The sequence below is a fragment of the Peromyscus eremicus genome, chromosome 18 (assembly GCF_949786415.1).
Source record: "Peromyscus eremicus chromosome 18, PerEre_H2_v1, whole genome shotgun sequence".
In the NCBI taxonomy this organism is placed as follows: Eukaryota; Metazoa; Chordata; class Mammalia; order Rodentia; family Cricetidae; genus Peromyscus; species Peromyscus eremicus.
The window spans coordinates 33458502-33471595 of record NC_081434.1 but is presented as its reverse complement, the minus strand read 5'-3'; the positions used below and the strand labels follow the sequence as shown (position 1 = coordinate 33471595).

The 13094-nt window shown below is 46.7% G+C and overlaps 1 protein-coding gene across 1 annotated transcript in view; it reads left to right on the top strand.

Moving 5' to 3' along the window:
* The first annotated feature begins 229 nt into the window (after positions 1 to 229).
* The window catches only part of LOC131894923 (uncharacterized protein C3orf20-like), a 71312-nt gene continuing 58447 nt past the window's right edge, over positions 230 to 13094 (top strand). The window contains exons 1-4 of the mRNA XM_059245290.1: positions 230 to 322; positions 3152 to 3242; positions 8461 to 8688; positions 9768 to 9917. Of these exons, the coding sequence (XP_059101273.1) occupies positions 3178 to 3242; positions 8461 to 8688; positions 9768 to 9917 (443 nt within the window). The 5' untranslated portion in view covers positions 230 to 322; positions 3152 to 3177. The remainder of the gene's footprint in view (positions 323 to 3151; positions 3243 to 8460; positions 8689 to 9767; positions 9918 to 13094) is intronic.

Sequence of the window (13094 nt, the reverse complement as noted above, 5' to 3'; positions counted from 1 at the left end):
ACTCACAGAGATCTGCCTGCCTCAGCCTCCCAAGAGCTGGGATTAAAGGCACATCTCACCACACCAGACTATTATTGGTGTTTATTGAAATCTTTATTAGCATCTGGGTAGGAATGTTATTTACCAATCATTTGGTTTTCTGTTGATGATGTTCTAGAGAGGTGTTTTTTTATCTTCTCCTTCTCACCTCCTCCTAATATCTCTCCATCTTCCCTCCTTCTAGCTCTACTCGGTCACCCCCAGGCATCCCAGACCACTCAGGAGAGCTGTATATCCGGGGTCATTCACTTCTCACTAAAATCCAAGTTCTGCTTTCAAAATGGTAAGACCCCGTACTCATCAGGGTCAACTCTGATATGCAATCAGAATGAGGTCACTTCTGTTTCCCAAGTGCAAGACTTTTTCTAAGCTGTCCTTTTATTGCATCCTCCGTCAGAGGGAGACACTGAAGTTCCCAGGTTCCAAGTAAGCTTGTCAAAGGCCTCCCCTTTGAGTTAGCCATCTCTGATGTTACTACCCTATGCTCTGGAAGCTTATCCCTCGTGGTTCTGAGAAGCCAGGTTTGGTGGCAATAATGTTCATATTCTTGGAAGAGAGAGGCCCAGGACCTTTCTGTCATAGTATCAAATTACTCTGAACCAAGAACAAAGGTTTGTGTGTCCAAAGGCAAACTAAACTCTGTAATGTTACCAAGGAGACTCCCCAAGGGAGAGTACGTTGCAGGAGACGAAAGGATGCTGTGGACTCTTGGATATGCTTACAAAGTGGATGATATATGAATATCGGGAAAGGGGAACCTTGGTGCTCGCTCAGGCATGATCTAGCCAGGGACTGTGCAGTCAGAGAATACACGGGAAGTAAGATGGACTTCTCTGGGCCCCATGGGCTTGCTTTCTATGGCCCTTTATCTTAAACCTAAGAACGGTATGAAATGTTAAGGGATTCTTGGAGAAGCGCTTGGATACCAGGTGTGTCTCCGTGCTCCCCATCCATCTGCACAGAATGTATTCAGGGATCAGAATCTGGGGCTGACCTGGCTCTCAGGGTGGGCCAGGTGTTGAGGAAATAGGTGCATCCAAGCAGAGCACATGGGACAAACCCAAGCAGGAGAAAACACATAAGAACCCCAGAACTCCAACACGTAAATATCCAGGAATTCATCAGGTGCCCCAATGACAGGAAGTGTCTCATAGGCAATCAAATGACAGGTCAGTGGCCAGCTCCCTCTGTTGTCTGTGAGAAGGATCCAGGCCTTGGTCATCAAAGGGCAGTTTTGGGGATTGGGAGTGGCAAGGACATTATCTGGTCCCACAGAAACCAGGGTGCAGTCCATTTAATCTTTGTCTCTAAGACAAGGCTGGTTCTTCTGATCTTGTGAAGATAAGCCTGGTTGAAGGTGATCGTGGTTGGGTCTGGACTCTTTTGCTGGTAAAAGGCAGTTCAACTCATAGTAGCTTAAGCAATAATTCTTTGTCCATGTCCCGGGAGCAGGGGGATCATTTACAAGAAGCAAAGGAAGAACTGTAGGAGCAGAGGCCAGGGCAGGTGCGGGCCTCAGTTTCCCAGGAGCTCTGCTCTAACTGCCTCTGTGCTCCCACCAAATGAAGAGGAAAATGCTCCCTGCTGTTCTTAAAGCTACCTGTTCCTTGCTTAGGAAGAAGGGTTCTTTCCTCTCGGCGTCACATGTCAACCCCATGTACTGCCCAATGAGCTCTGTTTGAGTCCGACTACCCAATCACGTAGCCTGGAAGACCGAGTAATATTGTTGGTCAACTGGGTTTATTGGCTCAGGGATGGCGAGGGATCTTTAGTTAGTTCACATTCAGTGGAAGGGAATGTCTTGTGAGAGAGGGTGATGTTTCTTCCCAACCTATGCTACCATGGGATGAGGAGGTGGTGAACACAAAGGCACCACACTGCCCCCTGCCAATGTCAACTAAAGCCATGGGTAAAATGAAGAGCAGGGGGCTGGAGAGACGGCTCAGCGGTTAAGAGCATTGACTGCTCTTCCAGAGGACCTGGGTTTGATTCCCAGCACCCACATAACAGCTCACAACTGTCTGTAACTCCAGTTCCAGAGGACCTGACACTCTCACACAGACATACATGCAGGGAAAACACCAATGGGTTTGGTCCTCAGCTCCGGAGGAAAAAAATAAAATAATATAAATAAATAAACGAAGAGCAGCTCATATAGGCAAGGCCCTGGAGATGGAACATGAATGTCATTCTGGAGACACGTCTCTCTTCCCTTTGCACAAGGCAACATTCTAGATGGTGATGACGGTGCTCACGTGGGAGGGGCCATGTTTCCCATCTTCCCTGTCATTTATTGACTTGGTGGGATGAAATGAGGAAGTGACAGATTCTCTTCTAAACCCCTCCCCTCCCTAAACTGCCCAGGGGCCTATCTAGTTTTTTACTACAAGGACAGAATTTTTACAAAAGAAGATTAGAACTGAGAGGGGCCTTAGACACCACCTCACTCAAGTTCCTCATCTTACACATGAGGGAAAAAATAAAAAGTGCAGGGATGTTGAGTTTATTCCTCAAGTTTGTTAGACCTCAAATCCATCCGATGGCAACTGACCCAAAGTTCTTTCAGGCAGATAGGACTCAGTCCCCAGTCTTGGGCGCAGGGGTGATGGGGACTCTGGTCTACAGTGGCTCTGTCCAGAGCGCAGGGATTCAGGGAAGACTCAGATGGCATTGTATGTAGGGATTGACTCACTTGGGGTTAGAGCTCTCATTCAGTTGCAATGCAAATGCCTTTAAGAAGAGATTGTTTTTGTTTTTGTTTTGTGTTTAAAGATTTATTTATTTGTTGTGTATACAGTGTTCTGCCTGCATGCCAGAAGAGGGCACTAGATCTCATTATAGATGATTAAGAGCCACCATGTGGTTGCTGGGAATTGAACTCAGGTCCTCTGGAAGAGCAGCCAATGCTCTTAATCTCTGAGCCATCTCTCCAGCCCCGAGAAGAGATGGTTTTAAGGGCACAATTATGCCTAGTTTAACACAATTGGGTATGTCTTCCTTTCCAAATAGGCTCTGGTAGACTTGTGGCATGATTTACCCAGCCAGTCCGGGTTGGGTATATATATTTTAAACTACCTCTTTGGTGTTGAATATGTGTGTTGTCTTTTTAAAGGTTGGATTCCTTGCTCAAAATGGGAAATGCTGAAATTCAAGGCGGACCTCAGTACAGCCGTGAAGACACTGCAGCTCGCCACAGTTCGAATGTAAGGAGCCTCCTTCCGTCCTGCAGTAACATACTTGTATGAGGTAGAGGACACGGTCAGCCGGAACAGGGGCAGAGCCTGAGGCGCTGGGCACGGGTCACGGGATCACCACATCACACTGCCGTTGTGTCTGTAATGTGAAAAAAAATATACAAACTCCCTCCTCCTTCCTCCCCTACTCTCCTCTCTCCTCCCCTCCCCCATCCCTTCTCCTCTCCCCCCCTCCACTCCCCTCTTCCCTCTTCTCCCCTCCTCTCCTCTGCTTTCTGCTTCTCTTCACTTCCTGGTAATGCGTGGGAAGTTCATGATGAGGTGGTCAGTCTGTCAGCTCCGTCAGGTGACTAAGACAGCATCGTGTTCCAAAATGTGGAGAAGTGAGGGAGGAAAGGCGGGTGTCAAAGAAATAAAAGGCAGCTAGGGTATTATTTTATAGTTGTTTTTAATGTGAAAACAATGTTAAAGGAACTTGTCATCTACAACAGGGGCCTGAACGTTTCAGGACACTGAGACTCAATGGAGGACAGACGCAACCCTTAGGAGGCTGGGATAATGGTGGGGACAATCGACGATTACTTTGCGCTACATAGCGGGCCTGATGCTTGGCACGTGACACCCACACTCCTCCCAGAAGCCCCATGAGAGAGGTCTGTAATCATCTCTCGCTTACTGATGAGGAAATTAGTGTACCCCGCAGCGTGTCAATCTGCTCACAGCCTTATGCTACAGATAGGCAGAGCTAGACGTAAAACCCAGAACACCTACTGTTTCTGTGTGTGGTCCTTGCCCAGTCTCTTATGAGTGACACCGGGGGTAGCCTGCAAATGTAATACATGCTCAGTGTTTAGTTGTGTTTTAAATTGAAGTGTAAGACAGGAATTAAAAACATAATCTTTCTACCAGGATAATACTATTTTTACATTTTGCCATATTTCTTTAACCCTTTTTTCCAAACATGCATGCATACATATCTTCATCCAGTCCTCCGCACATATATGTAGTAGATACGTAACATGTATTTTATGTATGTTTATAAGGCATCAGATCCCTTGGAGACAGTTGTGAGCCTCCATGTGGGTGCTGGGCCTCAAACCTGGATCCTCTGAAAGAGTAGCCAGTGCTATTAATCCCTAAACTCGTTCTCCAGCCCTAAAAACACCTTTTGAATATCAATTTGATCTTGCTTTATTTTTTTCTCTTCATTTGACCACAAAGATTTCCCCGTGCTTTTAAATTCTTCAGAAGCAAAATGTTGGCTGGCTGCTCAGGTTCCCAAACAGAGGTGGCTCCTGAGGGTTTTTAAACCAGTTACATTTCTACAACCAGCCTGAACGTGTGTTTGGGGGGTGGGCCCGGGGTGGGGTGGGGTCTTCTTGAAGAGAGTCTGTTGGAAGCAGAGCTTGTTAAAAAGATACAAGCATTTAAGGTTCTAGAGACATATTGCCATTTGCTTTCCAGAAAATCATGTCTACTAGTCCTCCACAACAATGTAAGAGAAGCCCCACCTCTTATTTTAAATTAATTAATTAATTAATTTAAAAAAATTCTTTTGGGGGGTGGTGTTTCGAGACAGGGTTTCTCTGTGTAGTCCTGGCTGTCCTGAAACTCACTTTGTAGACCAGGCTGGCCTCGAACTCACAGAGATCCACTCACTTCTGTCTCCCTGGTGCTGGGACTAAAGGTGTGCACCACTACCGCCCGGCCGGGCTTACTTTCTATTCTTTTTGTGTGTGCATGCACATTCTCACATGTGAGAGCGTGCAAGCATGTATGCCAGTGCATGAGAAGGTCAGAGGTCAAGGCTGACTGTCCTTCTAAGTTGTTCTCCACCTTATTTTATTGTTATTGTTTTTGAGACAGGATCTCACATCATGGCCCTGAGCAACCTAGAGCTCTCTTGGCAGACCAGGCTGGCCTTGAACTCACAGAGATCTGTCTGCCTCTGCTGGAATTAAAGACTACCACGCCTGGCCCCTCTACCTTCTTTTTGAGACAAGGTCTCCCACTGAACCTGCTGCTGGCCAATTTTGCCAGACGGGGTGGCCAGCAGACCCCAGGGGTTCTTCTCCCTCTGCCTCCCCAGTGCTGGAGTTAGAGGTGTGCCCCAGCACGTCCAGCTTTTGGGTGGGCACTAGAGACTGAACTAGCATCTTGGTTCTTTGTTTACTGACTGGATCGCCATTGCAGCCCCCCTTTTACCGCCCCCCCCCCCACATTTAACTGAAACTTCTGTGTATACGGTGTAAGGTAGAGAGATTACAACTCTATGCCTGCCTTGTCAATGGTAATGATAGCCGAGTGCCAATAATAATAAAGTTTACAAAAGGCTCGTTTTGGGTAAGGCACGGTGTGAAACACTCACATATTCCCGTGAGGTGGTGTTTGGTTTTCTTCTGTTTGACGTGGTTTGTGTGTCGTCCTGGGAATTGACTCCAATACCCCGTGCCCACTAGCCAGGCCCTCTCCACCAAGTTGCCTGCTGTTTGTATACCAAGTAGAAGTGGCATGAGCAGGAAGTGGGTGAGCAGCTGCTGTCTTCGCTTAGGGCTGTCTGATCCCCAGACCTGTGTGCTGAACAACGACGACCCCACTATCTCCCTAGGGCCATTTACTGAACGCACTCCCCATCCCTGATGATCTGTCTTGGTTCCACTGTATCATCCTTACGTACTTCAAGTCTTCACCATACTTCCGTTATCCAGGCTATGTGAACATGAGAAGGGCAGTCCAGGTATCTAACAGATAGGGGTAAAATCCCAGCTCAGTCAACTCCAGTGACCTTGAGAAAATCACCTGTTTTTCCCCTGTGCCTCATTTTTCTCGTCTGTAAAACGGGGACAACAACAGGCATTTTGATGTAAGGTTGTTGTAAAGACTCTTACACAAGTAGTTCTAAATAAATGCTAATTATTACTCTCTTGAATCTGCGCAACAAGTCTGCACTGGCCGCTCTTTCTCTGTTAAAGTATGTTAGCCATTTTTACCAATTTATTCTTGCAAGTGAATTTAGGACTAGTTTTTAAAATTTAGAAGACCTCCAAAGTAATTTTAATTCCTTTAAAGAAAGGAAAGTCATAATTGCAGGGGGGCACGTGGGGAAGGCTGTACTTTCTGCTCAGTTTTGCTGTAAACCGTATACCTTCCTGATATAAACAGCGGGCCCCGTCTTGTTTCTTTTTAACTGAAAAAACAAAAACGAAAGTTCAGGTTAGAGCACTCAGGTTCATCAGTCATCGGTGTGGGATCTAGTCTCAGTCACCTGGACTCTCTGAACCCGAACCTTGTCATCATTCGGGGACAGTAGCATTAGCTCCTGCAGATGCTGATGACGCCCATAGCAGCTCATTTTCCAGTAGCATGTCCTGCGGGAACAAAGGCACTAAGCTTGTTAAAGACGTCAAACATCCGCCGTCCGCCATCCGAGGAGACTGTGAAAGCAGCGGGTTTAGAGGAGGTGGCTTGATATGAACAAATAAATAAAATGTGGAAGAGCAGAGTCTTGCTGCAGGGAGCAGCCAGGATGGGAAGGAGAACCCAGCCCACAGGCGGGGAGCTGTGTCAAGAGGAGGCGCCTTAGCCATGGGATTCGCTAAAGCTGCTTGAGTGAGTTCCCCAGAGACCTGCCAGGCACAGAATCCATGCTTGTAAGAAGTTTTACAACATCTGTATTACAAAGCACTTCTGTGTGCCGGGTGGTGGTGGAGCACACACCCAGGAGGCAGAGGCAGGTGGATGTCTGAGTTCTGAGACCAGCCTGGTCTACAGAGAGAGTTCCAGGACAGCCAGGGCTACGCAGAGAAATCCCATCTCAAACACACACACACACACATCCCAAACAAACAAACAAACAAACAAACAAAACAGCAAAAGAGACAAAATCCCAAAACAGCAACAACAAAACACTTCTGTGAGAACAAGAGCTGAAGAAACATCCTCTGGTCATTAACATTTGAGAATTCATGGAGAAAAACCGAATGTTTCATGTGAATTTGTGTTTTGCCTGCATGTCTGTATGTCTATGTGAGGGTGCCAGATCCCCTGGAGCTGGAGTTACAGACAGTTGTGAGCTGCCATGTGGTTGCTGGGAATTGAACCCTGGTCCTCTGGAAGGACAGCCAGTGCTCTTAACCACTGAGCCACCTCTCCAGCCCATCTGTGAGATCTTTTTAGCCCTATTTTACAGGTCAAGAATATGAGGCTCAGAGGGAGTTAGTATTTTGTCTCAAATGTTCAATGCCACATGGAAGAATTAGTTCTCAACCTAATTCCTGTGAGGTCGGGGCCTATTTGGTTGTGGTTCCTTTTCTCACAGCCTCGGGCACTGGGCTCACCCACAGGAGGTACTTAGTAACTGTTTAAAAATGGAAAACACAGGCTGGAGAGATGGCTCAGCGGTTAAGAGCACTGGCTGTTCTTCCAGAGGTCCTGAGTTCAATTCCCAGCACCCACATGGTGGCTCCCAACCATCTGTAATGAGATCTGGTGCCCTCTTCTAGCCTGCAGGCAAAACATGTAGGCAGAACACTGTGTACATAATAAAACAATAAATCTGGAAAACACTCAGTGAAGGCCTGGCTAAGGGTTGGGTTGAATCTACTTCAAACTCCTGTTCTTCTGATTTAAACGCAGCTGATTACATTAGCCACGCAGGAGGAGGCCACAGAGGCAGATAAGACCAAGAAAACAGTGTGGTATTGTATTCCCCCAAATATTGTGCATGCTAATAAACTTATCTGGGGTCAGAGACAGAACAGCCACAATATTAAACATAAAGGATAGGCAGTGGTAGCACACGCCTTTAATCCTAGCATTCCAGAGGCAGAAATCTGTGTGTTTAAGGATACAGCCAAGCATGGTGACTCATCACGCCTTTAATCCCAGAAAACAAGCCTTTAATCCCAGGGAGTGATGGTAGAAAGCAGAAAGGTATATAAGGCGTGAGGACCAGAAACTAGAAGCATTTGGCTGGTTAAGCTTTCAGGCTTCTAGCAGCACAGTTCAGCTGAGAGCCATTCGGATATGAGGACACAGAGGCTTTCAGTCTGAGGAAACAAGACCAGCTGAGAAGTTGGCCAGGTGAGGTTAGCTGTGGCTTGTTCTGTCTCTCTGATCTTCCAGTGTTCACCCCAATAACTGGCCTCATGTTTGATTTTATTAATAAGAACTTTTTAAGATTCATACTACAAAACAGCCATGTCTTGAATTCTTTTCTTTTGCACAGAAAAATGGAAGAAGCCAAACAAAAAAGAGACGGATTCAACAAACAGCCGATCCTGCGCCACTACAACGACCCAGAAGAGGAGGAGGAGAGCTCAGAGTCCACCCAGGAACCCCGGGTTTTCTGGATGGCATTGTTGGTGGGGAAGGCTCAGATGCCCGCGATGGGAGAGGCGAACCCAGAGATGAAGAAGTTCCACTATGCCCTGGTAGATGGTTCGTCTCTGACCTAATATCCTCATGAGCGTCCCCAGAGGAAAGGAGGGGGCGAAGGACGTGGTGGTATTGGGCAGTTGGTGCCGATGGCTGGGGCTTTCCAGCCAGCAGGAAACACTGGGGGAAGAGGCCTGTGTTTCTTCAATTCCTTTCCCCCAAGCATTCACATCCTGACACACTGGGTCGGGAAAAGGAGCCCCCAAACAGAGTGGAAACAAGCCTCCAATTTCCAAACCTTTCCTCATGTTCAGAGACCCTTTGATATTTTTGCTAAACACCCAAGGGCATTTCTCCGAGAAATGGGGACCCTGTGGGGACTTGGCAGTTAGAGAAGCTTTCTAGAAAAGAGGGACTTGGGGGAATCAGTTCCTGCAAACCCAAAATGAAAAAAAGGCTTCAAGATTCCATCATCGTCCATCTTGTAGAGGTTTGTACAGACCAGTTTCACAAAAACGACTCACAGATCTGTTGTTAGTCCTCAGCCCCGCCTGGCCTGGGTCTGCCCATGGATGCTGATGGGGAGACCTGCCCATACCACTCTTTGCTGGGACAGCACCATTATCATTGGGTGGCACTGGGTAGCACCCAGCCACCTTGGTGTCTAGAGACACTGCCATTACTAGGACCAGTATGATCAGACTCCCTGTGAGAATCCACAGATAGGTTCAGAAGAATGTGGAGCTAAAATGAAGCCCAGGAATGCGACCCCGTGGGGAGAAGGGAGAACATGCCCCTGGAAGTCAGGAAGCTTCTGTGTTGGTCCACCCTACCATGGACATGCTCTCTGATGATGGGAAAGAGTCATTCTCTTTAGACTCCCCATTCGGGAGGCTGAGGCAGGAGGATCTCTGTGAATTTGGGCCAACCTGGTCTACAAAGTTCAGAGCTCAGAGTTCTAGGTCAGGCAGGGTTGTTACACAGAGAAACTCTGTCTAGAAAACAAACAAACACCCCCCCCCAAAAAAAAAACCCAAAACAAAACAAAACAACACTTTGTCTCAGAATATTAATAAATATAAAATAGAATGTATATGTCTGGAAGAACTGTTAACATTCCTGTTGCTTGATCAGTCCATTCCTTAACCTGGATTTCATCTATCCTTCTGGCCGCCTAGCTATCTGCCAAAGCTACTCTGACCTTCCTTGGGGTGGCCTGTACACCAACATATTCAGTGACTGGCCAGAGCCCATTATCCTGGGAACCTTCACACCCTTTGGATGTGGTAGCATTTCTCTTCCTCATAGGTATGTCAGATGCCAGGTAAAGTAAAATTGGTGGGTAAAGTACAGCTGTGAGAGAAGAGCTGATGCCAGCGCCATTTTTATTTTATTTACTATTTATTTATTTATTTATTTATTTATTTATTTATTTATTTATTTATTTTTGCCAAATGCCGTTTATTGAAGGAGGGTGGAGGTCTTAAATACAGGCTTACAGCACAATGGGAGAACCCCAGAGGGCAGAAGTTCGCTGCAGATGTTTTACAATCTTGCATCTAAACTGTTAAGGCCCATTATGCAGGATACACAGACAAGGAACTTCCCTTAAGCATTCAGGAGGGTGGAACCCGGCAGGGAATTAGCATCGGGAGGACATCAAGGTCAAGGTCAGCAAGCAAGGCAACCGTTACCCAAAACGGGGGCCAGGACCCTACAGGTCCCCCTTTTACTAGAAAATGAGCTGCTGACTTAAGTTGCGTGGGACGTCAGCAGGTCACCTTACCCGTCATGGAGACACCTGCCCAGGCCACACAGGCGCTCTGTCTTGGGTTGGTGAGCGCCCCCCAGGCATTACCCGTCTCTGAATACTCATCATACGGCTCAATCGTGTATGAGATGCAGAGTTAACTGCTGCCAAAGATCTCAAAGTGCCAGCTCCATTTTTTAAGCTGTCAATCTGCTTGGAAAAGAAGTTAGGGAGAATGAAATATTTATGCATAAAATAAATATGCATGTATAGGCATATATGTTCAAAGCTTCTCCCTACATAGGATTGCAAATTGACACAGGCTAAATTCTGTGGGTCTCAGTCTAATAGTGTCATCCATGCAGGGGTGGTGTGAGGATGCTGTGGGGATGCTGTGGGGATGCTGGGAGGGAGGATGCTGTGGGGATACTGTGGGGATGCTGTGGGGATGCTGTGGGGATGCTGTGGGGATGCTGTGGGGATGCTGGGAGGATAATGTGGGATGCTGTGGGGATGCTGGGAGGATGCTGTGGGGATTCTGTGGGGATACTGTGGGGATGCTGTAGGGATGCTGGGGGGAAGCTGTGGGGGATACTGTGGGGATACTGTGGGGATGCTGGGAGGATAATGTGGGATGCTGTGGGGATGGTGTGGGGATGATGTGGGGATACTGTGGGGATGCTGGGAGGATAATGTGGGATGCTGTGGGGATGATATGGGGATGCTGTGGGGATACTGTGGCGATACTGTGGGGAGGATGCTGTGGGGATGCTGGGGGGAAGCTGTGGAGAAGCTGGGGGGATGCTGTGGGGGATGCTGGGAGGATGCTATGAGAGCAGAGAGGCTTATATGGGAGCAAGGTTTCAGGAGGGTGCAGCCTGGAGACTGAAGCAGGAAACCGATAGGTGAGTCCTGCTTCCTATGGGCTTCCTTGCCTCTTAAGAACCAGGCAACACTAGCAGGGCTCCATCCTCCAGCTGCACAAAATCTGCAATCTCCCTCAACCTTTCTCATGTTAGGGAACTCTGTCCGCTGTCTGTCCTCTGGCTTTGACACTCTGCCATCGTGGGGCCTCCTCCTCTGCTCTGTCTCAAACAGCTCTTCTTAGCTGAGCAAATGGGAGACTGGATCTTCCTTCCTCTCTCTTTTTTTTTTTTTGAGACAGGGTCTTTCTACATATCTCTGTCTGTCCTGGATCTCACTCTGTAGCCCAGGCTGGCCTCGAACTCACAGAGATCTGCCTGACTCTGCCTCCCGAGTGCTGGGAGTAAAGTCATGCACCGCCAAACACAGCACCACTTCTTTTCTTGATTTACCACCCCCAGACTTTATTTTATTTTATTGAAAATATATGTTTTTCAAACAATATATTTTGATTATGTTTCCCCTCCTCCAACTCCTTCCAGTTCTTTCCGACCTCCCCACCCTTCCAAATCTGTATTTTTTGCTCTCTTTCATTAGCAAACAGGCATGCAAAAAAAAGAAGACAAAAACAAACAAACCTGAATAAGACAAAACAAACAACGAACAGAAAAAGAGCCAAAGGAAAACCACAAGAAACACACAATTGTAGAATGAAGGTTTTGTAGCTGGGTTGGTGTTTACATTTCTCCTTTGGTAGAGTGCCTTCCAGACCATGAACACCAGTCAGTAGGGATGAAACTTCCAGGTAGGCATCAGCTTGGCTTCTCTATGTTCAGTGAGTTGTGTAGGTGTTGTCTTCAGCAATGGAACCTTATCACCAGTTTGTGGAGAACAACCAGTAGCCTGGGTTGTTTGGGAAGCTCCCATGGGGCCCCTTTAGCCAACAACTACATTAGGTGTAACCCATTCCCGGAACCAGAAGCTTCATTTGGTGATAAGAGATATCCAGTTGGGGGTCTGTCTCCTCCATTATTTGGAGATTCCATTTAGATCACCTTCATCTATGTATATATTTAGGAAGCTTCTACTATATTAGGTTTTCATATAAACCCTCAAATGGGTCTTAGTTTTATCTATCCCTTCCTGTATTCCCCCCTCACTCCATCCTTATATCCCCTCCCCATTTGATATCCTTATTCCAGCTCCCCCCCATCAATCCATAACTGTCTGTTACATTTTCCCTCCTTAGGGTGATCCAATCTTTCCCCCAGCCCCTTATTCTATATCTAATCTCTCTGGTTATATACATTTTAGCCTGCTTATGGAAGACTTAACAGTTAACATCTACACATAAGCAAATATATACCATATTTGTCTTTTGGGGTCTGGGTTACTTCACTCAGGATTTTTTTCTAGTCACATCAATTTTCCTGTGAATTTCATGATTTCATTTTTTTTAACAATTTATTTTTATTTTATGTGCATTGGTGTTGTCTCTGTAGTAGGGTGTAGAAACCTTTGGGTATGTGGCCAGGAGTGGTATAGCTGTATCTTCAGGTAGATTTATTCCCAACTTCCCAAGAAACAGCCACACTGATTTCCATAGTGGCTGTATAAGTTTGCACTTCCATCAGCAATGGATGAATGTTCCCCTTACTCCATTTCCTCACCAGCATGAGCTGTCACTTGTGTTATTGATCTTTGTAGTAGAATATTATTTTAAGGTGTTTTATTTTTGCTTATGTTGCATTTGTTTAACTCTCTGAACCTGTGTTACTGTGCCTGTCTAAAACACCTGATGGTCTAATAAAAGAACTGGCTAATAGCAAGGCAGGAGAAAGGATAGGTGGGGCTGGCAGGGAGGGAGAATA